This window comes from Ascaphus truei, chromosome 3 (genome assembly GCF_040206685.1).
Source record: "Ascaphus truei isolate aAscTru1 chromosome 3, aAscTru1.hap1, whole genome shotgun sequence".
Taxonomy (NCBI): Eukaryota; Metazoa; Chordata; class Amphibia; order Anura; family Ascaphidae; genus Ascaphus; species Ascaphus truei.
Window position 1 is genome coordinate 379,259,070 of NC_134485.1, and position 27,627 is coordinate 379,286,696.

Here is a 27,627-nt window from a genome sequence, read left to right on the forward strand (position 1 = left end):
GGAGTGACTGACTGGGGGGGTATGGTTGTGATGGATATAAGTTATTACAGAGAGGAATCTAATAGAATCCTAGGTGATCCATTAACCTATGAAAAACTTGTAGGTAATCCAACTGAGGGGTTCAGAAAGGAGTTAACCACTATCATGGAAAAGGGATTTGAGGATGAAATCATCACTAAAAAAGAACTTGATTTTCTGATAGTTAAAAATCCTAGGATACCGGTATTCTATTTTATTCCCAAACTCCACAAGAACCCAACCAGACCCCCGGCCGTCCTATAATATCGGGCATAGGTTCACTCACGTCAAATTTGAGTACATTTTTAGATCATCTACTACAGAAATATGTCCAGGAGACACCCTCATACCTAAGAGACACTTCACATGTTTTAAAATTAATCCAAGACATTAAATGGGACGAGCAGTGTATTTGGGTTACATGTGACGTGGTGTCCCTCTATACCTCTATACAACATATTGATGGTTTGAAAGCTGTACAATTAGCGCTTGAGGGAGATATAAATGTGGGGGATGATTTGAAATCTTTTATTTTGGGAGGGATTCACCATATCCTCACCCATAATTATTTTAATTATGATGGGGAGTACTTTCTCCAGACATGCGGCACTGCGATGGGCACCAGGTTTGCACCTAGCTACGCTAACCTATTTATGGCCATGTGGGAGCGTGGCTATGTGTGGAATGATAACCCACATGGTGCAAACCTGGTGCTCTGGAAGAGATTCATCGATGATGTGCTGTGTGTCTGGAGAGGTACGGTGGAAGAACTGGAGCTATTTAAACTCTATTTGAATGAAAACCCCTTTAACATAAAATTTACGTTTAATAGCAGTCATCAAAGCATTAACTTCTTGGACCTGACCCTATATGTGGAGAACAATTTGATACATACTAAAACGTACCACAAGGAGGTGGATGCGAATACGTATTTGCTGGCATCAAGCCACCACCATCCTAAGTGGATACAGAATATCCCTCAGGGACAGGCCCTAAGAATAAAAAGAAATTGTTCCCAGGATAATGTTTGTCTGGAACAGTTAAACTCTCTTAGAGATAAATTCATTGAAAGAGACTATAACAGGGAAAGGGTTAACAAAGCCCTGGACACTGTTAAAAATGTAGATAGATTAACTCTTATCAATTCTAAAAAGAGCATACCCACTACACAAGGAGAATTCATCCCATTTATTACTAAGTTTAACCGCATGGCCCCAAAAATCAAGAAAATTATGAGTAAACATTGGGGGATTCTCCTGAGAGATCCGATACTTAGTACCTTTTTGCCTAAATATCCTCAAATTGTATATAAACGCGCCCAAAACCTGAAAAATAAAATATCGCCTAGCTGTCCTTTAAGTGGGCCTAAGTATAAAAGTACAACATGGCTATCTAATTTGAAAGGTTTTTATACATGTGGGAAATGTATTGGATATTCTTTTAGTGTGAAAGGTAATCAATTTCAGTCAAATATAACTTTGAAAAGCTATGAGATAGACACATTTATTAATTGTAAAAGTAAGTATTGTGTGTATTTATTAGAGTGCCCCTGCGGCTTGCAGTTCGTAGGGAGGACGGGGAGAATGCTACAACGTAGATTGGCAGAACATGTTTACAATATACGTAAGGGGTTACAGACACATAGTGTTTCTAATCATTTCAAAAACAAACACAACCAAAATCCAGAGGGACTGATCTGTAGGGGTATAGAGTGCCCAAAAGCTAATTGGAGAGGAGGTGACAGGTTAAATTATTTATCCAAAAGGGAGACCTTTTGGATCTATACCCTTAAAACCTTGTCACCCCGTGGTTTAAATATAGATTTCGATCTGGCCTCTTTTCTAGCAGATTAAAGTACTCTCTTCCCCGTCATATAGATTTATCTAATATGTTTTTTTAGCTGGCCATCTAAGGTTCATCAATTGTACATGCATTAGCCAGATATAAATCATTTCATTTTTAAAACTATTTTGTTCAAGTAATATGTGCTGGGTTTGTTGCCACTTAATCTCAGGGTTAAATCTCTAGTGTTATCAACCAGGATGTTATGATTATGTGCATTTTATTGATTATTTGTGGATGTATGTATTGATATATGTGTAGCGGTCATGTAAAATGCCTACAGTCATCTCTCCTGTTGGCAGTAAGGCCTGGTAAGTGTGGGCATGCCAGCAGTAATTATGGAGGTTTCCCCTCACACCCTGGTGGGGTGCCCTGTGTATGGCTGGGACTGGTCACATGCTCTGACTCCATGGTTAGTGATGTCAGAGGTGTGTCAGCCTCAGAAGCTTACATAAGGCACAGCACTGTGTTTAAAAGTTAGTTCTGCTGAGAGGAGGAAGGAGTTCCAGCTCTTGTCAGAGCTGAGGAAGGAGTTCAAGTTCTATCAGAGTGTCAGTTATGTTATAGTAACTCCATGGGAGGCTGTGTCCAGGGACCTGGCACAGTACAGTGATTCCTGCGGGAATAAGTGAATCCCTGATCTAGGTGATATACCTATCTAAAGGGAGCACGGGCGAGATGATTGGCTGAATATACCCATTGTGGAGGGCAGCTATGCCCACCGTGACAATAAAGATGGAGCTGATCAGAGAAACCCCTGTGTGTGAGAGTCCCATGATTATACAGGAGGTTGCACCACCGAGGAGTTCCTCGTCAGGATCATCCCCATGCGGACGCAGGGACCCTGGTGAGGTGGAGGCGCTGCACTGGAACTAGGTGAGACTCAGCACACTACCTCAGCTGCCTGTCTGACGGGTCCTCCCCACACACCATCATGCGGGAGACTCAGGAGTCCTGTAGCCAACAGGTGCACCATCAGGCATATCTAATGTAATGGGGTCCGGTTAGACCACAGGGGCCAATGTGAGATTGGGTGGGTCAGGCCGGGCCAGAAACACCGTTACATTTGGAGGCGCTGCTGAGATCAGATCTGTCATCAGGACAGGCTCTAGCTAGGCACACTGGGAAACAGGGAGAGTGTCTGCTGCCACTTTGTGCTGCGTAGGGACGGACCTAGGGGTGGTCAGGGGGCTGATGGAGTATGTCAGTTCGCAGGGACGACCTAGGGGCCTGAAAGGAGTGAGGGGTCTGGAGCCGGGTTATAGCTGACCGAGTCACCTTGAGGCAGTGCTAGTTGGTAGGATGCCAGAAGGGATAGCCTGTTAACTTGGTCAGGAGTCCTGGAGAGGGTCTGCGCTAGGCTGACCAAGACAGGTAGACGCCCCAAGTACTGCATGGCAGAGCCAGAGTACCTAGCCCATTCCAGACACTCACCGTAGGGAGCACAGACTGGGAGGAAGGAGTCACAGCAGACACTGAGAGAGTGAGCCTAGCCTGAGGTAGTGCAACACTGGGTCACACCTAGATAAGGTACACATGTGGTGGTGCATCTGAAGCTGATCTTTATTGTACCGGTGTGGTGGCTGCCCCGCAGAGTGGAGCCCCATGTACGACAACTGTTACGAGAGAGTGGAGGATCCGCGTGGTGCGGAGAACATGAAATGGCGGACAGAGGCTGATGGGGAGGGCACCCGTGGCGTGCAACCCACTGAAGAGCAGACTGTCGCCGAGTTGTCATTGACCAGGCTGCTCTGGAGCGGAGCGAAGGCTATGGCTGCCCCGTTTTTATCCTGTATGGGACAGCGAGGGGCCACCCTTGAAGAGTGTGAAGAAATTGTTATAATTGGGGGAGAATCCCGTGAGGAGAGCCAACAGATGGACTTTTTGGGCTCAAAAGTCAACCAAAATGGCGGTTCCCGCTTGCTAGGGAAACCGCATGGGACAGTTACAGAAAATGTGGCTGGTGCAGGACTTGCAAAAAGCTGGCCGGGAATGGCGCGAACAGCAGAGCCCCGCCCTGAAGGGGGGCATGGCGCGAAGGCTATGGCTGCGCCGGGATGGACAGTGACTAATTCAGCCCCTGTGCTGAGTCAACCGCTGAGTTTGTGGGACCCTCCCCTGATTTCTACCAGGGGGAGTGACTTTCAACTATGGCCTGTGGGGATGCACCCACTGGGCCCAGGGACTGATATTCAGGCGGCGCCACTACAAAAAGTAGTTCCGGCCGTAGAAGAGCCGTGCAAAAAGGATGGCTATCTTGCACGAAGGGCGGCTGCCAGGAAAAGGCGGGAACTAGCCGCGGGAAAAGACCCCCACCCTTGTGGGGAAATTGGCGCGAAAACGCTAACCGCGCCCACCAGGACTGAGAAAGGCGCGGCCTTAATTAAGGGGCATGATATTCCCCTGTGGGACCCGCCCATTATTGCAACCCCTGGGGGCGGGTTCCAGCTCTGTCAGAGAAGGGAGGAGCCGAAGCAGGGAGTGGCGGATCCAGCAACTTCCATCAGTCAGTTGCGAGGAACCACTGAGAAGGAGAGACCTGTACAGGAAGTGGCTCCTGTAAAGAGAATGGCCTGCTCCTCCACTGTGGGCACAATGGTCTCTACACAGCCCTACTCAGTGCCCGGCGGGGTGCTAGTAGTGAGGGTGGCCAATACAGAGACGGTGGTTGGGCTATGCCTACAATGCGGGCTGCCCGGAGGCACGGTCAACACGGCGGCACGTTGCCCTCATTGCGGGACTTTGTACCTGTGGCCTATGCCCACATTCATTCCTATACAGCCTGCTGACCCCCCGGTGGACGTGACAAGGCGCTCCGCCGAGTCCCCGGGCGCGCTATGGATCAACCGCGCGAGTCCCGGAAACAAGGGACTGGAGCCGGTCAAGTCGGCTGGGTCACTGGCGATTGAGGCGGCTGAATCAACCCCCGCGTTCGGGGAAAAGAGACTGTCACCCCGCCTGGAGACCCCTAAGTCCGGGCGAGGGGATTACTCAGACGAGGACCTCCGTGAGCTGGCGGTGGTAAAAGCGGAGCTGAAAAGGCATACCGGGAGAACGACACCCCGTGGGGTGAGTGGCAGGACGTCCCCCGCAGATCGGCGATCCGACCGACGGAGTCCCGCCATTCCAGGACCTGGCGGAGACGGGAGAGAGACGCCTACACCCCTGCGGACGGGTAAGCCAAGCAGCCCTATTACTTACTTGGTTGCAGCCGACGGCGAAGCGCTGGAAGGGCCGCGCCAGGCCCAACGCGCACGTGGAGAGACGGCATCACTTCCGGTGGCGACGGCGGAGCAACCGGATGTCGTCATAGAGGAAGAGATCCCGCATGGGGGTCCCACGCGAGATGGCGACGCTTCCGGTTCCAGGGAGGACGTCACTTCCGGTGGCGACGGCGGAACCCAGGAAGAAAAAGCAGCGACGCTTCGGCGATCGGGGGAAGGTCCCCGATCACTTACAAGGCCCAGAAATTGGAGAGACGATCTCAGGACTGAGGAGGGTGAGACATCATCCTTGGACCAGTCTACGGACAGCCAGGAGCGGGTCGTAACCCCGTGGGGTCCCGTTCCGTGCCCCTATGCCCAAACCCCCGCCATAGTTAATACCCCTACCCCCATCACACGGTCACCGGGTTCACCGCCTAGCCTGGAGTACGTGGACAATTCACCGGGGGGCGAGGGAAGACGGACTGGGGAAAGGCAGCGCAGTGGCGCTACGGAGGGCGATTCACGGGGAGGGGGAGAATTGAGGGTAGCAGATACAGCACCCCAACCGGCAGTAAAGGCTCCGGGGTCCTCGAGGTGGTTCGACTCGCGATCCACAAGGTCGTCAGGGGTATTTTCGTTTGACGACGACAGGGAACCAGGGCCTAACCCATTTAAGGAGACCCGGTGGTGGGCCCCGCTATTTGAAGGGTACTCCGCGTGGATGGACCGTACTCGGTTCCTCATCCGGCGGGAGGACGTGGTAGATTTCTGGTGGAAAGAGGGAGAGTTTACACCCGAGCAGAGGGACAGGGAATTACAGGAGAGGTGGTTCCAGCTGGAGCGTAGAGACATAGCGCCCATGGGTCCCGACACACTGTCAGATCCAGTCGATCCTGATGAGCCCCTATCATGGGTGTTACCTGGGAGGGCAGGTAATGCTGATCTGACCAAGGTCAGTAGGGCAGAGAGGGCTATAATAGTCAAATATAAAAAATCCCATGGGTTGGAGTATCCCTATGTTCCGGAGCCCCTGATGGATGAAATTGAGGACAATAGGGAAACGTGGCTCCAATAAACTATAGAGCTGTATTTAGTCAATAGGGGGAGCGCCATTGTAGGTAAGAAGGCGGAAGAAAGGATAGACACCCTGATGCGAGTGTGGAGCATAGGGAGAAATGTTCACAAACATAGGGTGACCTATGTGCCAAAGAGAGGATCGCCTAGGCATTACTATGTCACGGTCCTGGATATGGGTAACAGGGAGGTGAGGAAACCCGACCCAGATCACTATTTTTAGGGGGTACTAACGCATCACGCGGGTCTGTGGCTGCTGGTCGGGGCGGGCTTGGCGGATGACTGTATTCATGTGTACTGCATTATGAGGAAATTTGTGTGATGTTAATTATGTTTTCCGTTACAGTGCTTCCTGGAAAGAGGTATACAAATTTAGGTCCCAGCGAGGGCGATGGGATTCACCAGGGGGAGAATGTAGCGGTCATGTAAAATGCCTACAGTCATCTCTCCTGTTGGCAGTAAGGCCTGGTAAGTGTGGGCATGCCAGCAGTAATTATGGAGGTTTCCCCTCACACCCTGGTGGGGTGCCCTGTGTATGGCTGGGACTGGTCACATGCTCTGACTCCATGGTTAGTGATGTCAGAGGTGTGTCAGCCTCAGAAGCTTACATAAGGCACAGCACTGTGTTTAAAAGTTAGTTCTGCTGAGAGGAGGAAGGAGTTCCAGCTCTTGTCAGAGCTGAGGAAGGAGTTCAAGTTCTATCAGAGTGTCATTTATGTTATAGTAACTCCATGGGAGGCTGTGTCCAGGGACCTGGCACAGTACAGTGATTCCTGCGGGAATAAGTGAATCCCTGATCTAGGTGATATACCTATCTAAAGGGAGCACGGGCGAGATGATTGGCTGAATATACCCATTGTGGAGGGCAGCTATGCCCACCGTGACAATAAAGATGGAGCTGATCAGAGAAACCCCTGTGTGTGAGAGTCCCATGATTATACAGGAGGTTGCACCACCGAGGAGTTCCTCGTCAGGATCATCCCCATGCGGACGCAGGGACCCTGGTGAGGTGGAGGCGCTGCACTGGAACTAGGTGAGACTCAGCACACTACCTCAGCTGCCTGTCTGACGGGTCCTCCCCACACACCATCATGCGGGAGACTCAGGAGTCCTGTAGCCAACAGGTGCACCATCAGGCATATCTACACTGTAATGGGGTCCGGTTAGACCACAGGGGCCAATGTGAGATTGGGTGGGTCAGGCCGGGCCAGAAACACCGTTACATATGTATTTAACCCTTCGGGGTATTGTTACAAAGATGTGCTGAAGATATTGCCATCAAATCTTAATGCAAGATTCCCTATTAGTAGTAATTAGGCTGATAGTGGGGTGTTAATTGCATTAGGTAAATGTGTGTTCAATTAACTGTGTAGTCCAGGGTATATATAGATCAGTAGGTAGCAACTCCCCCTCACCACTGATGAAGTGACCGCATTGCGTCACGAAACGCGTTTGGAGAGGGAGGAGCTGGAGCGGGCACGTCCGTCAGTAGCTAGGAGATCAGCTGGGAAAGATTTGGCGGCAGCGTGACGTCATCAAACTGCGCTGAGAGAGGCGTTTGCCTCGTTGAGCAGGGAGCAGAAACAACACGCAAGTACTGGTTGCAACACTTCAAGCTACACAAGCTGCATTAGCACATGAGAACCGGGAAGGGGGGCGTTAACAGGCAGCTGCGCAGAGTCTGACGCCAACACCGGGGTTTGTGAGGAGTGAGAGTGTAGTTACCACAGGGACCATTGCCCCAGACTGTATCAAGCTGTCTTTTCACAGCCTGGCTTATGTAAGTAAGCATTTGGCTGTTTTTATTATTTTATTGTCATTAAATTTTATCAAATCTGCACCATCATTTCCCTTGTTATTTCCTTTCCGGGAACACACGGGGTATACCCCTAAGGGGAGCTGCTGTGAGAGAACAGAAGAGTGAACTGACATTTAAAGGAAAACACGTGGGGTTCGTGATATCCGAAAAAAGAAGTCAGGTAGGGGGAGTTTTTTTTTTTTTCAGCGCGAGCAGGGAAATTTAAAAAAACAAACACGTGTGCTGCTTGGGCCAATATTTACTCGCCCGGGGGTTAAATCCACCCGCCCCGGGCGTGTAAATGTATAGGATTGTCGAGCACTGTATATATATATACAGGGAAAGGCTCAGCAAAAATATGCAAAATGTATTTTATTGGCCCAATGTTTCGACTACCCTCATGAGCCTTTATTAAGAGGTCTTGATCCCTTTGTTATTTTTGTACAGTACCTTATAGGTGCTCTGATAGCAGCACCCTCTCCAGTAGTCTGGTCTCTACAATTTAAGCATGTGCCCCAATCCCTTCACATTGTTATATATACATATATAGACACATACACATTTGTAGTATTTTTAAAAGCTTCATTAAGATCAATCACAAAAAAGCAGTAATGCGACATTTTGGGTCAACAATCTAACAATCAAACGCTCATATCCTCTAATCTGACACTTACCTGTGATTATTCTGCAGAATCTGCTGTTTCACCTGAAGAAACTCCTTGGTATTGGGATCAACATGCTCTATTTTGCATCTCAGCGCTTGGTAATTTGCAAGGCAATTTGGGGTGCGTCTTGATATGTTTGTTTCACAAACGTTAACCATGTCTCTAATAAGCTAAGTATAAAATATCAGAAAGCAAAGACAAGATATTAACTAAAAATTGCTCCTTTCATGGGACACTTTCAACGTTGATTTGGCAAAAGGTGCTATCAAGTTTATGCTATTTAACTCAAATTTCTTAACCAGGGAGGTTTCCACCGTATCAGAAAAATCGTTGATTTTTTTTTTTATGCTAAAAAGAATGGAAACAGTGTTGCCCTGAGATGTAGATACAGTACATCCATTTATAATATCTGTAAAGCAGAACTGATATTGATACCGACCAAATCCGTCACTAATGCAAATAGAGTAACAAGGTGCCACATACATTGCCGACTACATTAATTAGTATTACATTTACCTGGCAGAGGTCCTGCTTGGTTGATAAAAGTTTCTTATCAATGTTGTTCTCCATGGCCTCTCTGTGAGGAATAAGCTGATAAAATTCAGACATTATTTGTGTTACCGCATCTGTTCTTGCGCCTGTGCCTAAGGCCCTTTTTGCTTGAAGCAGAATTCCCTCGGCCTTGCTTACCTTTAAATCACAAATGAGAGCAAAGACAATCCACATCATTTACAAATAGCACCGACCAATATTAAACTTATAAGCGTTTTATATATTTGAAATACAATGCAAATGTGAACATTTATCACTCTTAGATTAGAACAAAATGCAACATGATGACCAAGAAAATAATGTTGGAAGTAAGAATTAAAATAGTAATGTGGTTGACAGAGAATTTATGGGCATCTCTTGATATAATCAGACAAAATCAACATTTCAACAAATGTTTATATCACATTTTAAACTAAAGACGTTTAAATTTAGACAAAAAGTGTATTTTTCTCATACAACTTCAGAAACAAATGTAGATAAATGATCACTATGGCAGGGTTTCCTTAAAACACCCAACTATCTTTTGACTACTATTTATAGTAGGGGTGTCTAGGCACAGTCCTCAAAGGCTACTAACAAGATAGGTTTTCTAGATTTCTCTAATTAAGGCCTGGGACATAGTGCCTCTCAAACGTGCTGAGACGCGCTGAGGCTCAGGGAAAGCGGTGCTTTCCCTGGCCTTACACAGCGCGCCATCAGGGGGCTCACGTGAACTGCTCACGTAACCGGCCCTGCGCTCCGGCAAGCGGGGAAATTTCAAGACGCCGTCAGACACGCTTCCCCAAGCGTGCTGATGCGTGCGCGAGCCCCTGCTAAAGCCGCTCTCATTGCGGCTGCAGGGGCTCAGTGCCGAGCAGCAGCACGGCTCAACACGGGTCAGCGTATAAGCACTGACCATGTCCCAGGAGTAACACATACTGTATTTAACCAATTAGCCCTGTTTTCATGATCACCAAGACAATTTGTGTAAGTATCTATTGCTCTGGAAACCTGGCCAGTCGGCAGCTCCCGAGGTTACTAAACGTCAGTAATACGGATGTATATAAAAAAAATAAACAAACCGAGGGGAAAAAAAGACATGAAAATTGTCTCCCAAGACCATTAAAATAAAACAACGTATTGATATCAATGTTTTAACCAGTGCTCAGTTCTAGACTTACATCGTTGAGACTGATACTGTTTACTGGACACAAAAGTATATTGTCCAGATGACCAAGAGCTTCTACCCAGATTGATTCCACAAAGTAAGCGACTTCCGGAGACAGTTTAGTAGTATGTATGGCTTCTTCAAGTAGCACCTATTTGGATTAAATACAAAAGGATTTGATTTAAAAACCTCGATATTCAGACAACTTCAAGCAGCCCTAGACTTCCAAATAGTACTACAAGGTGCACAATGATTTTGGGATAGCTAAAGGATGACAATTGTGGCTTCAAATGAGAGTGCATTGTGCGCTTTCACTCAGGGATTGTCACTATTATTATTATTAATATAATCACAATTGTTTCTTCATAATAAGCCAACATATTGGCAGCGCGCCGAGTTGGAAAGACAATAACATTACAACATTAGCAAACACTTGTACGGTATGTAGGTGGGGCCCTGCTTCAAGGAGATTACCATCAAATATATTTTGTATACAGTAGATAAAATATTTTCAAATCTGTTACAAACACAAAATCATTACTTTGAGGAATTGTTATCAAAGATTTATGCAGGAAAATCAATGTCTACAAACATTTTCAGTAAGTGGAAAAATAATCAGCAGGTGCAATATTGGTTTGGAGCAGTAAGGCGGTTCATTATTTTCTAATATTGAATAATGTTACTCTGCTACACTATTAGTTTTTCACCAATTTTTAAAAAGAATATACTTAAAGCTGCAGACCAAGCAATAGCCTACACATTTTTTTTTTAAAACAATTATCAGTTCTGTACTATGAGAAAATACTTTTTACATTTAAAATAAAAAAAAATTCTGAATGAAATATTTTATGTTTTATAATGTAACAATCATTTCTTGTTTCTATAGCAACCATTTACAAAGCCACGCTCCCTGCCTCTTCTGAAACATGCTCCGACACACCTCTTTTTGAGCCCTGCCCTCTCTCTAGCAGTGCACCAAATTGTATCTAGTGACTGCCTTCCCACAGAAGGCATGATCTTCCCCACAGAAGTTTGCATCTTTGGTCCTCTTCTGCTGCATTGACAGGCATTTAGTGAACCCGCGAGGCAAATCTTCACCGATCGATCACAGGAGAACAGATCGATCGGCAACTTGGCCAATTACTTTATCATTGTGTGAATTGTATTGATGCATATATTAAAGGTAAAGCAGGGGGGAGGAGGGGAGGGAAACGGCAGCTTAGACTGCTGCTTTAAATCCAGGAAGCAATTATTTGCTTTTGAGCACCCTAATGCATTTTTGTCTTGTATAAGCAATAAAAAAAAAAAAACAACATTCAATGTTTTGGGCCACGCAGATCTCACTCTGGCCATATGGGGCATGTGAATGCCTTGCTCTTAATGAAGAAAGATGTTTGCTATGCAGAATAATATGCAGACTTTCAGTACAGTGTGTGCAGTATTGCTCATGACTACATCACAAGAACACAACATATAAAACATACTACACCTATGGTTAACATGTCCAAAGCTAAACGGATATGAATTATTATTATTATAGGTCTGAAAGCTGTTAAAATAATCTGGGGTCTACAATGTATTGAAGGACACAATGGGTCAGATTCGTCTAGTGCCAGTACGGGTTAGCGCACACGATCCAGCGTTAACGTTCATTCAAGTTAATGGGAGTGAATGTCGGCTTGGGTACGCTAACCCAGGGGAGCGCAAACTTTTTTTGCTGCGCGCCCCCCTGCCTGCTCTCCTCCGTTGCTCCCCTCCCCCTCTTAACTCACGCAGTGTCAAATAACGCCGCAGGGTCGTTGTAGAGGGAGAGAGGGGTTGGCCCGGTATTAAAGGGGTTGCCCCCCATATGGCCACCCCCCTGACCTCACCAGGGAGGCAAGGGGTTAACTGGACTGCGGTCCAGGAATGTGGCTTACACCTTGTCATGTCAGGAAAATGTATGTTCCCCTGTTCCCATGTTTCATTATAATCCTGTATTTTAATGTTTTAAAGTGCATTTCTGTATCTACAGTTCTGGAGGTCGCAGAGAGTTGATATTTGGCTAATGTGTGGTGTCACTGTAGGCATTAAAAACTGGCAAATTTCGACCCACTGAGCCCCCCAGAATGGAACTTATTAATATGTGTAGATATTAAAGTGTATATGTATGGTATTTTGGATCTGTTCTAAAAATGCAGACTCTCTTTGCTATGCTAATAGGTCATGAAGGGCAGCCGGCTGATTGAGCCTAAGCACTGTGATCAAAAGTTAACTGTCTGATTGTTTAGTAAGAAGGAGGGGAGGGACAGGGACTTGGAGCACAGCAAAAAACTTACCTCAGATCCTACTCAAAGATACCTCGTCCAGCTTAGGTCACACCTAGAACTGGGTGAAGTCCTCTATATCTTGGATCCTAAAGAGTTGGGCTTCCTGTACACACCAGACCCAATTATACCTATTTTTTATCATCTCCCGAAGATCCATAAAACCCTGACGCAACCTCCAGGTAGGCCAATTGTGTCGGGAATTGGATCTTTGGGAGATGCTTTATCACGTTATATTGATTTTTTTCTACAGCCTCTGGTGCTCAGCCTGCCCTCTTACACCAAAGATTCCAGACATCTAATTGAAGACTTAAAAACAATAAATTGGACCACCAACTGTGTCTGGGTGACTATGGATGTGAAGTCGTTGTACTCCATCATAGACCACAGGCAGGGCATAGAGGCTGTACAGCACTTTCTTAACAAACCTGATCTCTCCCCTGCACTTTGTATTTTTTTGATCGAATCTATCACATTTCTGCTCACGCACAACTACTTTAGCTATGATTCACAATTTTATTTGCAACTCACTGGCACTGCAATGGGTACGTCTTTTGCACCCTCTTACGCGAATCTTTTCATGGGGTTTTGGGAATCACTTTTTATTTATAGTGATTTAAATTTATTTAGGAAACACATTTTGTTTTATCGCCGCTATATCGACGATCTGTTTTTTATTTGGGAGGGTGACACTCACACTCTGGAGCTTTTTATCCAGTCTTTAAATTCTAACAATTATAACCTATAATTCACACATGAGCACAGTAGTAATCAAATACACTTTTTGGATATTCTTATTTATGTTGATCTAAGGGGAGAGATTCAGACCGATGTGTACAGGAAGCCCAACTCTAGGAACACTTACCTTATGGCGAATAGCAACCACCCATTGCCCCTTAAGAAAGGTATACCAAAGGGGCAACTCATGCGCCTCAGAAGGTTGTGTTCAACCGATGAAAATTTCGTCAATCAGGCAAATCTGATGATTAATAGATTTAAGGACAGAGGGTATCCTGAAAGGGATCTAGTGGAAACCTTAACTATGGTTAGAGCAATGTCAAGGGAAGAACTTCTGTCAAAAACAAAAGTGAAAAAGGGAGATCGCACCCAAAATGCACCCCTGTTCATTACTAAACAGAGCCGTCAATCAAATGACATCAGGTCCATTATAGCCAAACACTGGGAAACACTTAAACTAGACTGTGACCTAGAAAACATTACAAAGGAAAGGCCCAAATTGGTCTTTCGTAGAGCAAAACCCTTATCATCTTATTTGTCACCCAGTCTCTTTTCATCCCAAAGTGTGGACAAAATTAGGAATATACCTAAAGGGTTCTTCCTATGTGGACGGTGTAATGTGTGCCAGTATGCCAGACCAACAAAGGTAATTGATTGTCTTAAACCAAAGGTTAAAAAACCTATACATACGTTTATCAACTGCAATAGCAGTCATGTAGTCTACATGATTAGATGCGGATGCAACAAGACCTATATTGGCCATACAATTAGAGCGTTAAAAACTAGAATACAGGAACATGTACGGCTAATTAAGAAAAAGGACTTGTTGCATCCGGTCTCTCAGCATTTCTCCTCCTGTCGACAAGGTGGCCTACAAGGCTTTTCCTTTTTGGGACTTGAACATGTCCCTAGTCTGATAAGGGGTGGTAACAGACTTAAGATATTGAAGCAAAAAGAGATGTCATGGATCTTCTGCACGGACAGTCTCCATCCACAAGGTCTTAATGTGGATTGGGAGCTGTCCCATTTTTTGTAGACTGCTAGTCCAGTGTATTACAGTTAACTGTTTGTTGAATAGACATATATAGGTATTATTCATCTCTCCTGCCATGCCTATATTGGTGAACTGTTTATTCCCTGTTTGATATACTTAGGGTCTACAAAAATATAAAAGATAAAATCGTTACTTATGCTGTTTATTTGCTGCTGTTCTGCTACTCTTCTGCTTTCTTGCCTTTATTGTACTTAGAGGCTTCAAAATTATTGTTGTAACTTTGGATGCATTAATACAATTTTTAAAACATACCATTATGAGGTTATGCCCAAAATTATTGGGTGGTCTGCTGCTCTTATGCTCTTATGTCTACACCTACAAACAATGCAGATACTTCATTTGGTAGACTGGTCGTTGCCCCTGATTTAATTATGGGGCTACCCATAGAGTCCCAGTACACATGGGCTAATAAGCTGGGGGGCATGGGTTAATCTGTGTCTCCACGTTAGGGATTGGATACAGATAATTGTTCACCAATAGTCTGTATTCAATGTTAAGAATAGGGTTACACAGGTATATAAACTGTGTCAACCCTACAGTTTTTAGTTGTTCTTCTGATTCCACCTGGAATGTCACCGGATTGCTGGAGAATTGCTAGCTGATACTTCTCCATCCCCCAACCCTAAGTAAGTGTTACCTTCTTGCCTGTTAATTGTACTATATTGCTGTGTTCACCTTTTTTAAGGAATAAATTATATTTTATTATATCTAAGCCTCATTCAGTTCATCCCAGATATTTGGTGTTCATTATATCTTGTCATAAGCTACCGTGACAGTTGTGTGATGACACATGACCCGCGGTGTCGTTTGACGTCACGTTACCATGGCAACCATGACGTCACGACCCCGCGGTGTCATTTGACACCACGCTGCCATGGTCACGCGTCCTGAAGCCAGCTGAACCTCAGTAAGAAGAGGTTGCAGAGGCCTCGCGCGCCCCCCTGCATTTCATTTAAATGCCTTGGGGAAGAGCGCGGGACCTCTGCAACCGCCCGCGCCCCCCCCAAAAAAAATCTCCCCAGTTTGCGCACCGCTGCGCTAACCAGTACCAGGACTTCATGAGTTTGCCCTTATGTGAGAGGTGCCACCAACACCACGGAAACTTGCAAGCAGGGGTGAAAAAGTGCCCTATAAAATATAGTGCTTTGATTTTTTTTAATACAACAATCACTGTAGACCTCGGTCTTACACGACGGGGCCTGAGAGTATAACAGCGATGGAGTATAATAATTGTAAGTCATTGAAAGGTGCAATCCATGATAAACACTTTTGCGAGACAACATGAATGGAAATCAGCGCTTCGCTCACGATGTACAAAGACTTTGCACCATACTGAATATGGGGGAGGAGTAGAAAACGTTAGGAATACATTTGTATTGTATGAATTGTAGAGAGAAATTGTCACCTTCTCAAGTGTTTCAGAAGCAAATCGGAGCGCTTGTGGCGGGAGGTCATCTCTCGCTACGAAACCTTTATTTTTCAGGTCTTTGATGTACATTTCATATTTCTCACAAGCCTTTTCAGCAGTGTCCAATAGTCGAAATGTATTCTCTTTCTGTGAAGAAAAATGGGTAATGAGCAATTACAAATAGCTGCCTCTCAAACTATTAAATTGAAGCATAATTTAAGATGTTTTAATGGTTTGAATGTCACCATTTGTACCAATAAAATGTATGGTTATCCCTTTTTTCCCCACTTTGGTTTCTGACACATTGTAATGTACGAAATTACCATTTGCTTAACATCGTACATACAATTACATATAGAATGAATACATTATTATTATATGCAACTTCATTTGTCACAGACACCAAAATGACATTATAATCTCTTTGGAGCTGTGATATATTTAAGTAATAATCCCTGAAGAACAGGGCATTTCTGGCCAATAATGCCCTGGCTGGAAGAGTTGAAGGCCCGAGGCGAAGCCGAGGGACTTTAACCCAGCCAGGGCATTATTGGCCAGTAATGCCCTGTTCTGAGGGGATTATTACTATTATAGGCTAAATGTAGACTTATTTCATACATAATAGACACTTTTGTATAGTTAAATAGATTTTTTTATTAAAATAAAATAAAATGGTAAATACATGAAACCACTTCTATATACGCTTACACTGCAGATATCTATATCCACACACTGCCGCCCCCTCTGTACACACACACACACACACACACACAGCAGCTCACACACAAACTGCTGCTACACACACACACACAAAACAGCACACCACACACAACACAGTGCCTCTACACACACACTGGAGCTCTATACACACAACACAGCACCTCCTCTACACTCACTACACAGCACCTCTACACACACAGCAGCAGCTCTACACACACACAAACTCTGCTGCTACACACACATGCTACACCCATAAACACTGCTACTGACACACACACATACACCCACTGGAGCTCTATACACACACACACACACACACACACACACACACACACACACACAGTAGCTCTATACACACACACACACACACACACACACACACCAGCTCTACACTCACACAAACTGCTGCTACACATACAACACACACACACACACTGCAGCAACAATCAAAAATGCAGCCACTTACTAAACTTTGCACTCTCCCCCCAGCTCTACACACAACACAGCAGCTCTGCACCCCCCCCCCCCCACACACACACACAACACTGCACCTCTATACACAACACACTTACTTCTTTGCAGTCTCGCCCCCCCCCCCCCCAATTCAACTGAATCTGCTCAGAAAATCTCAGTCAGCTCGGGAGGGGGAGGAGTCAAACCGTGGCTGATATTTTTTGACCAATCCCCTGCCATGTCTCAAGAGCTTTTACTTAATTCAAACCAATCCCCTGTCCTGTCTCAGCTGTTCTGAAAGCTGATTGGCTGGAAATAAACAGATTGAAAACTGCATTTTGCAAGCTGCTGAAATTCAGGGCATTACTGTGGATAATGCCCGGCATTTTAACCAATCAGAGAGCAGGGTTTTCAATAATGCCCTGAATTTTTTACTGCTTTAGCCTATAATGTGAGTTAACTGTACTGTATACATGCAATGTTTTAGGAACAGAAGGGCTTGGCTATCTGACTGGTATGTGTAAAAATGTCCACCTTTTTAATAATAATTAAAATACAAATAGAAGATGAAATTGGCTATTTATAATGCCGATTCCTCCTTGTATGTGAAATTAATGTTCATTTCTTACAAAATTATTTGGCAACCCAGAAGCAAACAAAGTTTATAAAACATAATTAGTAGCATAATCTTGTAAAACTAGTGGTTAGGAAACAGATTTTAACCCGGTCCGTTGTGTCCTTCCTTACACTAGAAGACAAAAAACTGGGTACGTTTAGATAGCTACCTGAGATCCATTGGAAAAGCCAACCGTTGTAGATATTTTAAATGGAAACTGACAGTGTTCTTGAAAGCACAGAAGTTCAACAATTGCCAGCTCTGAGCCCTGAAACAAACAAACAAACATTTTGTCACTATGAAAATATATTCATGCAATGGGGACGGTGGATCTACTGATGGTTGCTATAAAAAATTTAAAAAACAATTCTAGTTATATTTTATTACCTACTGTAGGACAGGGGTGTGCAAACTGGGGGAGATTTTCCAGGGGGGGTGGAGGGGGGGCGCGGAGTTTGCATAGGCCCCGCGCTCTTTCCCAAGGCATTTAAATTAAATGCCGGGGGACCACGTGAGGCCTCTGCCACTTCCCCTGGCTTGTCTTTGGCGACGCTTCAGCAAATGACGCTGCAGGGTCATGTGACATCACGTTGTCATGGCAATGTCACATGACCCCGCAGCGTCATTTGATGCCGAAGACAAGGCAAAGAGGGGGAACGAGCAGGGGGGGGGGGGGAGAGCAGACTGAAAAGTTTGCACACCCCTGACCTAGGACATGTTGCTAAATTGTAACAATGTACAGCAACATCAACATCACTCAGATGATGTTATATATTCCCCACACAAAAGTTATCTTGCTCACAGCCACTGTGGGAACATGAACACTACTGCATACAGTATAATCCTAACCAATACAGTATAATCCTAACCACGTTTTTAGGTCACCACCAGCAATCAGCATGATGACTTGATGAAAGGATATAATTATGAGTCAGATTCTAAGCACCTATCCCTCTAGGAGCAAAAAATATCATAACGCAGACGCTGAAGTCTACACAATTTATATAGGCAGGTCCGCCGACAGCTTTCCAAGGGCCCACCATGTTGGCGGCCTTGTGAGCCCCCCCCTCTTACACTCCCCCCAACCCCCTCACACACACCACCCCCCTCACTTTCTCACCCATCTCCATTTCTCTCCCACTTCTCATCCTCTCCCTCCACCCATGTATATCTCTCCCACCCCTCTGTCTCTTACTCCTCCACCCACTCTTATTTCCCCAGCTTTCCCCCTCCTCCCTCCCCCTCCCCCCCTTACATCCACTCTCTCTGTGCGTGGGGGTGGATTAGGGTGAAGGACAGGCCACAGCTGGAGAGAACTGGGGCCCGGCAACCAACAGAAGCCTGGGCCCAACTTCTAGTTCCGGCCGGGTCCCACACAGCCACCGGATATGGGGACAGTTGTCCCAGATCTGCCGCCCTGTTGGCGGCCCTGTATATAGTGTCATATTTACTAAGAGGTGCTATGCTCGCTCTGCTGCTGGAACACACCTTAAAGCCCATTCAATTGAATAGGCCATAAGGTGTATTCCAGCAAAGGAAAATGTCTTGTGGCATAAAACCGCTTTGTAAATATGGCCCATAATGAGTTACAACCTGGTATCAGTAGTTTGAGTGTTAGAACAAGAGGGAAAAAAAGATTGATTGGGACATTACGAAGGATATAATGCAAGTATAGCGAGAATAACACGTGATAAATATATTTTATATATACACCTGTGTTAGGTGTTAAGATACTTTTATGTGCAAAATGTCTTGGATACCATTCAACTATTGTAGTAATAAAACAGATATGTACTTTTTGAAGAAAACAGTATTTTGCCACTTCTGCATCTTGTGATAATGGCAACTCCTCTGCATCCTGATCGCTGAAAGACCTACAGTGAGAAAAGGGAAGACTTACGATTCCGTTCTCATGGCGCTCGGTGCAAGAGAACCTCATCGTAATGATACATTGCAGCACGTTGATCATTTCAAGCAGTAACATGGAACTGATCAGCGGATTTCAATTGTTTATTTATTTTTATTTTTTAACTTTTTACAGCATTGTCAACTAAATGAAATCACCACATACACATGTAAAAAAAAAAAAAAAAAGACAACCAAAAATATATAATACTTGACCAAAAACAAAATAAAGAAACCAATGTTAGAATAAAATTTCTTTGGACAGAGTAAAATTCAACTAAAGCAATCAACTGTACTCCAATTTTGTTTAAATAAAGCCTGAATACCTGTGTCATGATACAGCAGGGGTGGGCAACTCCAGTCCTCAAGGGCCACCAACAGGCCAGGTTCTCAGGAAAGCCCTGCTGCAGCACAGGTGGCTCAATCAGTGACCCAGTCTTGAGGGCTGGAGTTGCCCAGCCTTGCTATATAGCAATGTAAACATGAAATGCTGTGTGCAGTATGGCAACCAAGAGGTTAACCAACACAACGTGAGCTGCCCTGCTCCAGCAGAGAGGGGGTTAACTTCTTATTTTGGTTTGTATGTCCTTTTTAAGTTATTAGCAATGAAACAAGTAAGGAAATGTATTTTGTTTTCTCAGGTAACCCCTTGCTCTAACCGCTTATGTTAAAATGGCAGTCGGGGGTTCCAGCCACAGGTGTTATTGTGATGTGGATGGGCAAACTCCCAAGGCTCCCATGTGAACCCCCTAAAACCAGAGACAAAGGGTGGACTGAAAGAACACTATTATTTATCATTACAGACTAACATTAATTCCAATAATGCACATTCTGTACAATCCATAACGTTACAACTTTATTTCATATCGCATTTTTCTCCCAATGGGACTGGAAGCGCTTCACAATTACATTATAACATGCGGTACGCAGCACATAGGATTTCTACAGGCACAGTCCCTGCCCCGATATGTGTACAATCTATGCTTTTGGTGCCTGAGGCACAAGGAGATAAAGTGACTTGCCCAAGGTCACGAGTTGCTGATAGTGGGATTTGAACCAGTGTCGTTGTTATCAGAGTCACTGATAAATGTCAAAATCTGATTCTCAGTTACACTTTAACTGGTGGTACACTGTGTGTATGTGAGTATCTTCTGTCGTATGATCCCCATGAGACATACAAGACCTGGTAATGTATAGGTTTCCTGATTAACTCTTATTTATCAGCCTTACCTTTTTCTTACTGTATGTAACTCTGTAATCTTTTTTTTCTGTTCGAGCACATCAATGCCTTTTGTTACATTAGATCTAAAATGTAACATGCACGGTCTTTGCACTCTAATTGTCCCTTTTACCTTTGAAGTCATTGCCTTCATTTTCAAACACAATTCGCATTGGATTATTCTTAATTTGTATATTTTTCAGTGAGACCAGGTACTCCTGAGGTATAAACCCTTACATTTAATCCTGGTGTTGGCAGCATAATTAGGGTCAATCGTGAGGGGTTTTGTAGCTGTGCGTGCTCATTTGTACCTTACTGGGAGCTGGGCGAGACACACACACACCCCACTAGTGAATAAAGGCAGATAGCATAAACATAACATATCAAAACAATTCAATGATTTGTATTTCCTGCTTCTAATGATTAGTAATCCATTTTTAATACCCATCAGATGTGTCGTCCTCATTTTTCGTTATACTTTTGGTTGAGGGCTGACGCTTCTCATTATCTGGTGAAAACGTAAGAAACTTCAATTATTAGAGGGAAAGATCACATTTGACTAGATTGATATTTCTCATGCAATACAACACTTTCTCTGGCCATTTACTTAGAAAAACAGAAGTGTTCACTACAAAATTGATTAAAGGAACAAGATTTTTTTCATTCTACTTTTTACACCTTCATTATAGCATAAGTATTTTGAAAAGGGGATCAAGGAGTTTTACTGTAGTTACTTTTATAACATGACCAGTGTATTTCCAACTCTCCCAACCTCCTAGCAGTTCCATCCAGCCAGACCCATGTGCTGATGTCACCGCTGAATGTGTTTTGTGTTTGCCACTTCTTCAGGACTGTTGTGTCTGAGGTGGTGGGGATCGCCACAGACACTTAAGTCCTGACAAAGTGGCATACAAGAAATGCGTACAGAAGTGGCGTCAGCATATAGGTCCGGCTGGATGGAAGTGTACGAAGTGGAGTGGTGGTGGGTAGAGTGACCACCTTTGTCCCGGCAAAGAATGGGACAAATGTCCCGCATGCGCAGTCGGCTGCTCGCGTGCATGCGCGATCGGCGTTTGCCGCTCTCTCATGCACATGTGCAATCAGAGCTTGCAGATAGCGCATGCACACGAGCAGCCGGCAAGTGCCGACCGCGCATGCACACGAGCAGTGCCGACCGCACATGCACACGAGCAGCCAGTAAGTGCCGACCGCACATGCACACGAGCAGCCAGTAAGTGCCGGTCGCGCGTGCACACGAGCAGCCGGCAAATGCCGATCGCGCATGCTCAGGAGCAGCCAGTAAGCGCCGATCACGCACGCACATGAGCAGCCAGTAAGTGCCGATTGCGCATGCACACGAGCAGCCAGTAAGTGCTGATCGAGCATGCACACGAGCAGCCAGTACGTGCCGATCGCGCATGCACACGAGCAGCCAGTAAGTGCTGATCGAGCATGCACACGAGCAGCCAGTAAGTGGCGATCGCGGATGCGTAGCCAGTACGTGCCGATCGCGCATGCACACGAGCAGCCAGTAAGTGCTGATCGCGCATGCACACGAGCAGCCAGTAAGTGGCGATCGCGCATGCGTAGCCAGTAAGTGCTGATCGCGCATGCACACGAGCAGCCAGTAAGTGCTGATCGCGCATGCACACGAGCAGCCAGTAAGTGCTGATCGAGCATGCACACGAGCAGCCAGTACGTGCCGATCGCGCATGCACACGAGCAGCCAGTAAGTGCTGATCGAGCATGCACACGAGCAGCCAGTAAGTGGCGATCGCGCATGCGTAGCCAGTACGTACCGATCGCGCATGCACACGAGCAGCCAGTAAGCGCTGATCGCGCATGCACACGAGCAGCCAGTAAGTGGCAATCGCGCATGCGTAGCCAGTACGTGCCGATCGCGCATGCACACGAGCAGCCAGTAAGTGCTGATCGCGCATGCACACGAGCAGCCAGTAAGTGCTGATCGCGCATGCACACGAGCAGCCAGTAAGTGCTGATCGCGCATGCACACGAGCAGCCAGTAAGTGCTGATCGCGCATGCACACGAGCAGCCAGTAAGTGCTGATCGCGCATGCACACGAGCAGCCAGTAAGTGCTGATCGCGCATGCACACGAGCAGCCAGTAAGTGCTGGTTGTGTTTGTGCAGTCAGCAAGGCATGCGCAGTCAATGGAATAAAAAAAATGGGAAAGCACCCAAAAAGTCAGGACGGAGCCCTAAAAAACGGGACTGTCCCGGCTAAAACGGGACAACTGGTCACCCTAGGTGGTTGGACACTGTAGATTTTCTTACACGCACTGTTTTATGCATACATTTTGGGAGTACAATATACCCTATACATGGAAATATTGCTTTTAAAGAGGCAATCCAACGGCACTTAAAAATATAATTTTTTTGTTTTAATATATGCAGCTTTTGATTACCTTTATTGAAAACTAATTACCTAAGCTGCCAATTAATTAATTCTCCCTTGTTCAATTAGCAAAGATCCTGCTTCCCAGGGTTCACTAAAACTGGCTGCCTTTCCGTTTTAATCAACCCTTCAGTCAGTGTAACTCAGTAGCTACAATGTATTCTTATATTACTAAAAGTAGCATGATCTATTGTTACAGTTTGCAGCTCAAACAGCTGGGAATATTAGCAACAAATTATCAAAGTATTGCAAAGATCTTGCACTGCTGAGGAGGTGTGCTAAAACCTGCTATAGAGATCAAAGGATGCTCATTATATTGAAACTCATAAAAAATGGCATTAAGAGTTGAATTTAAAAAAATGTAGTTTGCAAAGTATTATCTAATACTACGGAACTGATTTATTTAAAAAAAAAAAAAAAAAAAACATGTAAGAGGAGATTGCATGGATTGCTCCTAAACCCACTTAGTTATTATATGGAAAACGTTTCTTCTCCTTTTTTTTCAAGGGAATAACAAAGATTATTGAGATTTCTCAAAAAGGTGCTGCAGTGGTAACAGCCTAAATGGGGAAGACAGGTGAAGATACATCCTGGTGACATTTAATATTTCAATGTTTCCTCATACAAAGAATTTTAAAATGCAATATTATTTTCTGAAAGTATTCGGTTATCCCCTGGAACGCAGAGGTATTATCTCCAATACGGCATAAATATACATTTTCCAATGGCTGCGATCTCTGCTTAAGCCCTCCCTGTTCAGATGGTGCATTTTAATGAATACTTTGTTAGTGATGCATTCATTTCCAACACCAATGTGTTTGACGTTATGTCATCTCCAACAATGCCTAAATGCCTTAAAACACTTTGCACCGTATGCAAGAGAGAACAGTAACATAACAGGCATGAGGTCTATGATATTAATGCTAGAAATAAAGAAATTAGAATATATACGCAATTCAATTCTCGGTAGACGTTTTGGAGGTACTGCGACCTTAATAGTATTTAGGTTCTATGGCTACCAAGTAACAATCATATAAAAATCCTTGCCTGTTTGTAGCCAAGAAAACATGAGGGCGTCTATGCATGAACAAAGAAAATGGTGACTTCAGGCACAGCAATTATCTGCTTCCAGCTGCGTAGAATGTAAGGAGCTTAATAATCAAGGTTTGATTGCATTTAATGCAGAGCGTTAGCCTGAGGCTTTTATTCCACTTCTGACCTGAGATCCTTGACACAAAGAGAATGATGGGCCCTGAAACATACCATTTCACACATGCTATTATATAATCATGGTGTCTTAAGGATTGGAGTTGATCACCCCTGAGTTAAGGGCCCCCAACAGCTCAAGCTTTAAAGATATCCCTGCTTCAGCATAGGTGGTTTAATCAGTGGCTCAGTCATTGACTGGCATGTGTGAAATTGTATGTTTCAGGGCCCATCATTCTCTTGGTGTCAAGGATCTCAGGTCAGAAGTGGAATAAAAGCCTCAGGCTAACGCTCTGCATTAAATGCAATCAAACCTTGATTATTAAGCTCCTTACATTCTACGCAGCTGGAAGCAGAAAATTGCTGTGCCTGAAATCACCATTTTCTTTTTATTACTGCATAGACACCTTCATGTTTTTGTGGGCTCAGTCATTGACTGAGCCACTGATTGAAGCACGACTATCCTGAAAACCTGACCGGTTAGTGGCGCTTGAGGACTAAGTTGGCCACTCGATTTAACTCATCCCTGACTTTCCCTAGTCGTCATGTTCCTAAATCACAGTGACACTGAGACAAAATTACATTGACGCTAAAACATCTATAACACATACGCAAACCGTTTACAACAAACTTTACCTTCTATTCTTTTCACCTTTTCCAGGATAACTTCAATTGGTTTGTTAATATCACTGAGACTTTCTTGTGCGAGTCGTTTTTCGTCGATAGATTTCCATATAAAATCAGTGGTCCCAACGGAAATCTGATACGTCCGAATCTTTTTCAACTGGGAAGAGCTTAGTGCACCAACATTAGTCACAATTGCATGTGTGCACTAAAGCCAATAGAAAAATGCATTCATTAAAGACAGCAAAGATAATACAAACCAGAAGGCTATTGATGCAAAATGACTAAACATAGTTGCATTCTGTATACTTACTATGCGTTGTATAAATAAAAAATATTTTATCACCGCATTTTTTCTGGTCCTAGGTTATTCAAAAATGCAAACCTTATTAAAAAGAAAGTTCAGCATTTCGGATGTAAAAAATATGGTTAAAAACCACATAGTGTAATTGGCTTCCGTAGAAAAATTAATTTACCCTCATAGTAACGGTCTCTGTGTCTTGTGAAAAAGGAATGAGAACCACTTTTTGTCAGGAGAACTGTATTCAAGCATATGAGCTCTTTGTGTTTCTCATAGCTTATCATTAGTCTGTTTGACTATTGATGGCACCACAATTACTTTAAAAAACAAAAGACAGAAGACAGCTATCAATTTCTTTGGAGGCTCGGAGAACAGGAAAACAGTCTAAACACCAAAAAACATTAAATAATGATTATAATTTAAAAAAAAAAAAAGCATTTGTTTACCATGGAAATGTTTAAAAATTAAAAAAAATAATTAGAAATATTTTCACTTGCCTGTTTTTCGTTGTCATTCAGTTATAAATAACCTATTAAAGGTGTCATTCACGGTCCTTAGTTCACTTTCCTCTTACAAGAAAAACTGATTGTATCTAACTAAATAATTTGTCATATTGGATGTAGCATTGGGGCGTCTTTTTCCTTTGTTGTATACATTAGGTCCCTATCCCAGGTCCTATTTGAAGCAAATCTGGGGTTTTGAGCTTGCTGCGACTGTGTGCACTTACCGCTTAGGCAGGACTGTGCGATTAAATAATTGACGAGCTTCCTATCGTGTATATTTCCCTTTAAACAAGTCCCTGCACATGAATGAACGTTCGTGGTTTTTTATTTTAATATATAGATCCCGTCCTCAAATGTAGCTGCAAATACTTCCCCATTCTTTCCTACACACAGAGGCTGTCTCTGACATTTAAGCACAAATTACTGTCCCTGCTATAGCAATAGATTACATAACTCAGGGGTTTCACACCACAACCACTGATTGAAGCACCTGTGCTGAAGCAGGGATATCCATAAAACCTGGCCTGTTTGTGGCCCTTGAGGACTGAGTTTGCCATTGCTTTTGCCTTGATATATAGGGGGCCATATTTCTAATTGAAGTGCTTCAAAAATGACACTGAATGATCAACCAGACATGAGAGGTCTTTTTTATGGCTTCATTAAAAACATATATTTTTAAATATTTGCAATGCTACATTACTACAAAACTAAACATGAATTACCCAAATACCCATAGCCTTTGTAACGGTTTCTAATAACATGTTCTACGTGATTTATTTGAAACAGTTCTAAAATGAATAAATCAAGAGACATTGTGCATTTTGGTTTGAAGAAGTGTTTACCTTCCATCTAAAAAAATTGTATGTTGCATTGTAGAATGGTGCTGAGTATCTCTGTTCATTCTCACAACTTCCCACTGCTTCTTCTATTTAGAGAAAACCATTTTAACCCCTTTGCTACTAGACAGTCTTGCAGTGGATTGAAACACAATACACGTCTGGACTTTCTGAAGCAAAAAGGTGAATTAGCAGAAATATTTATATTTAAAGGTTTATTTTAATTCTTTATGTAGTGACGGGTGGTATTCTGTCCTCCGAGTTTCATTTTGGATACCTTAACATATTTAAGTAGTATTTACAACCAGTTACCCAGGAAGAGGGGTGTGTAGCATTTTCTCTTTTTACTTTGATTTCAAGTTTAAAAAAAAAAAAAAAGCCAGACGCCAATATAGATACCTTTTCAGTCAGTATGTACGTAATGATTCCACCATTCGCGGTTATGCAGGCTTTTAATCGTTTCTTCTCTTTAAAAGGTAAGTGGTTCACTTTTAGAAAGAACACACAGTCTCCAAAGATGCCCACCGTCATCCTAAAAATAAATGCGCAATATGGATAAACATTACACAGCACTTTTTCACACACACACACACACACACACACACACACACACACACACACACACACACACACACACACACACACACACACACACACACACACACACACACACACACACACACACACACACGCGCGCGCCTTTAACAAGAATTTTTGGCTGCAATGGAGGTGTTGTATTCTAAGAGATGATGGGAAAAGGCAGGGTTGCAGACCTGTCTGAGAAATAAATGTGCTCACAGGTGGTATTTTCTATTTGCTGTATATATACACAAATATATATCACAAACAGCTATTTATTCTTACCTTACATAAAATAAGGGGTTTCTCTGAGCTGAACTATGACACTCCAATCTAAGAGGATCCTTGAGATATTTACATTTGAAATTCTGCCTTCTATCCGATGACGGTTTCCCTCTGAGGGCCCAGATGTTTTACTCCACCTTATTCTCTCCAGATCTCA

At 44.1% G+C, this 27,627-nt stretch overlaps 1 protein-coding gene across 2 annotated transcripts in view; it reads right to left on the bottom strand.

The window, feature by feature from the left end:
- PARP4 (poly(ADP-ribose) polymerase family member 4) overlaps positions 1-27,627 on the bottom strand; it is a 154,234-nt gene that overhangs the window by 118,494 nt on the left and 8,113 nt on the right. For both annotated transcript variants that reach the window (XM_075592310.1, XM_075592309.1), the window contains exons 2-10: positions 27,006-27,138; positions 24,979-25,174; positions 21,166-21,229; positions 19,393-19,471; positions 17,767-17,865; positions 15,806-15,955; positions 10,316-10,453; positions 9,120-9,293; positions 8,613-8,773 (exon numbers count right to left, since the gene is read on the bottom strand). In XM_075592310.1, coding sequence (XP_075448425.1) covers positions 8,613-8,773; positions 9,120-9,293; positions 10,316-10,453; positions 15,806-15,955; positions 17,767-17,865; positions 19,393-19,471; positions 21,166-21,229; positions 24,979-25,174; positions 27,006-27,137 — 1,193 coding nt within the window. In that variant the 5' untranslated portion in view covers position 27,138. The remainder of the gene's footprint in view (positions 1-8,612; positions 8,774-9,119; positions 9,294-10,315; positions 10,454-15,805; positions 15,956-17,766; positions 17,866-19,392; positions 19,472-21,165; positions 21,230-24,978; positions 25,175-27,005; positions 27,139-27,627) is intronic.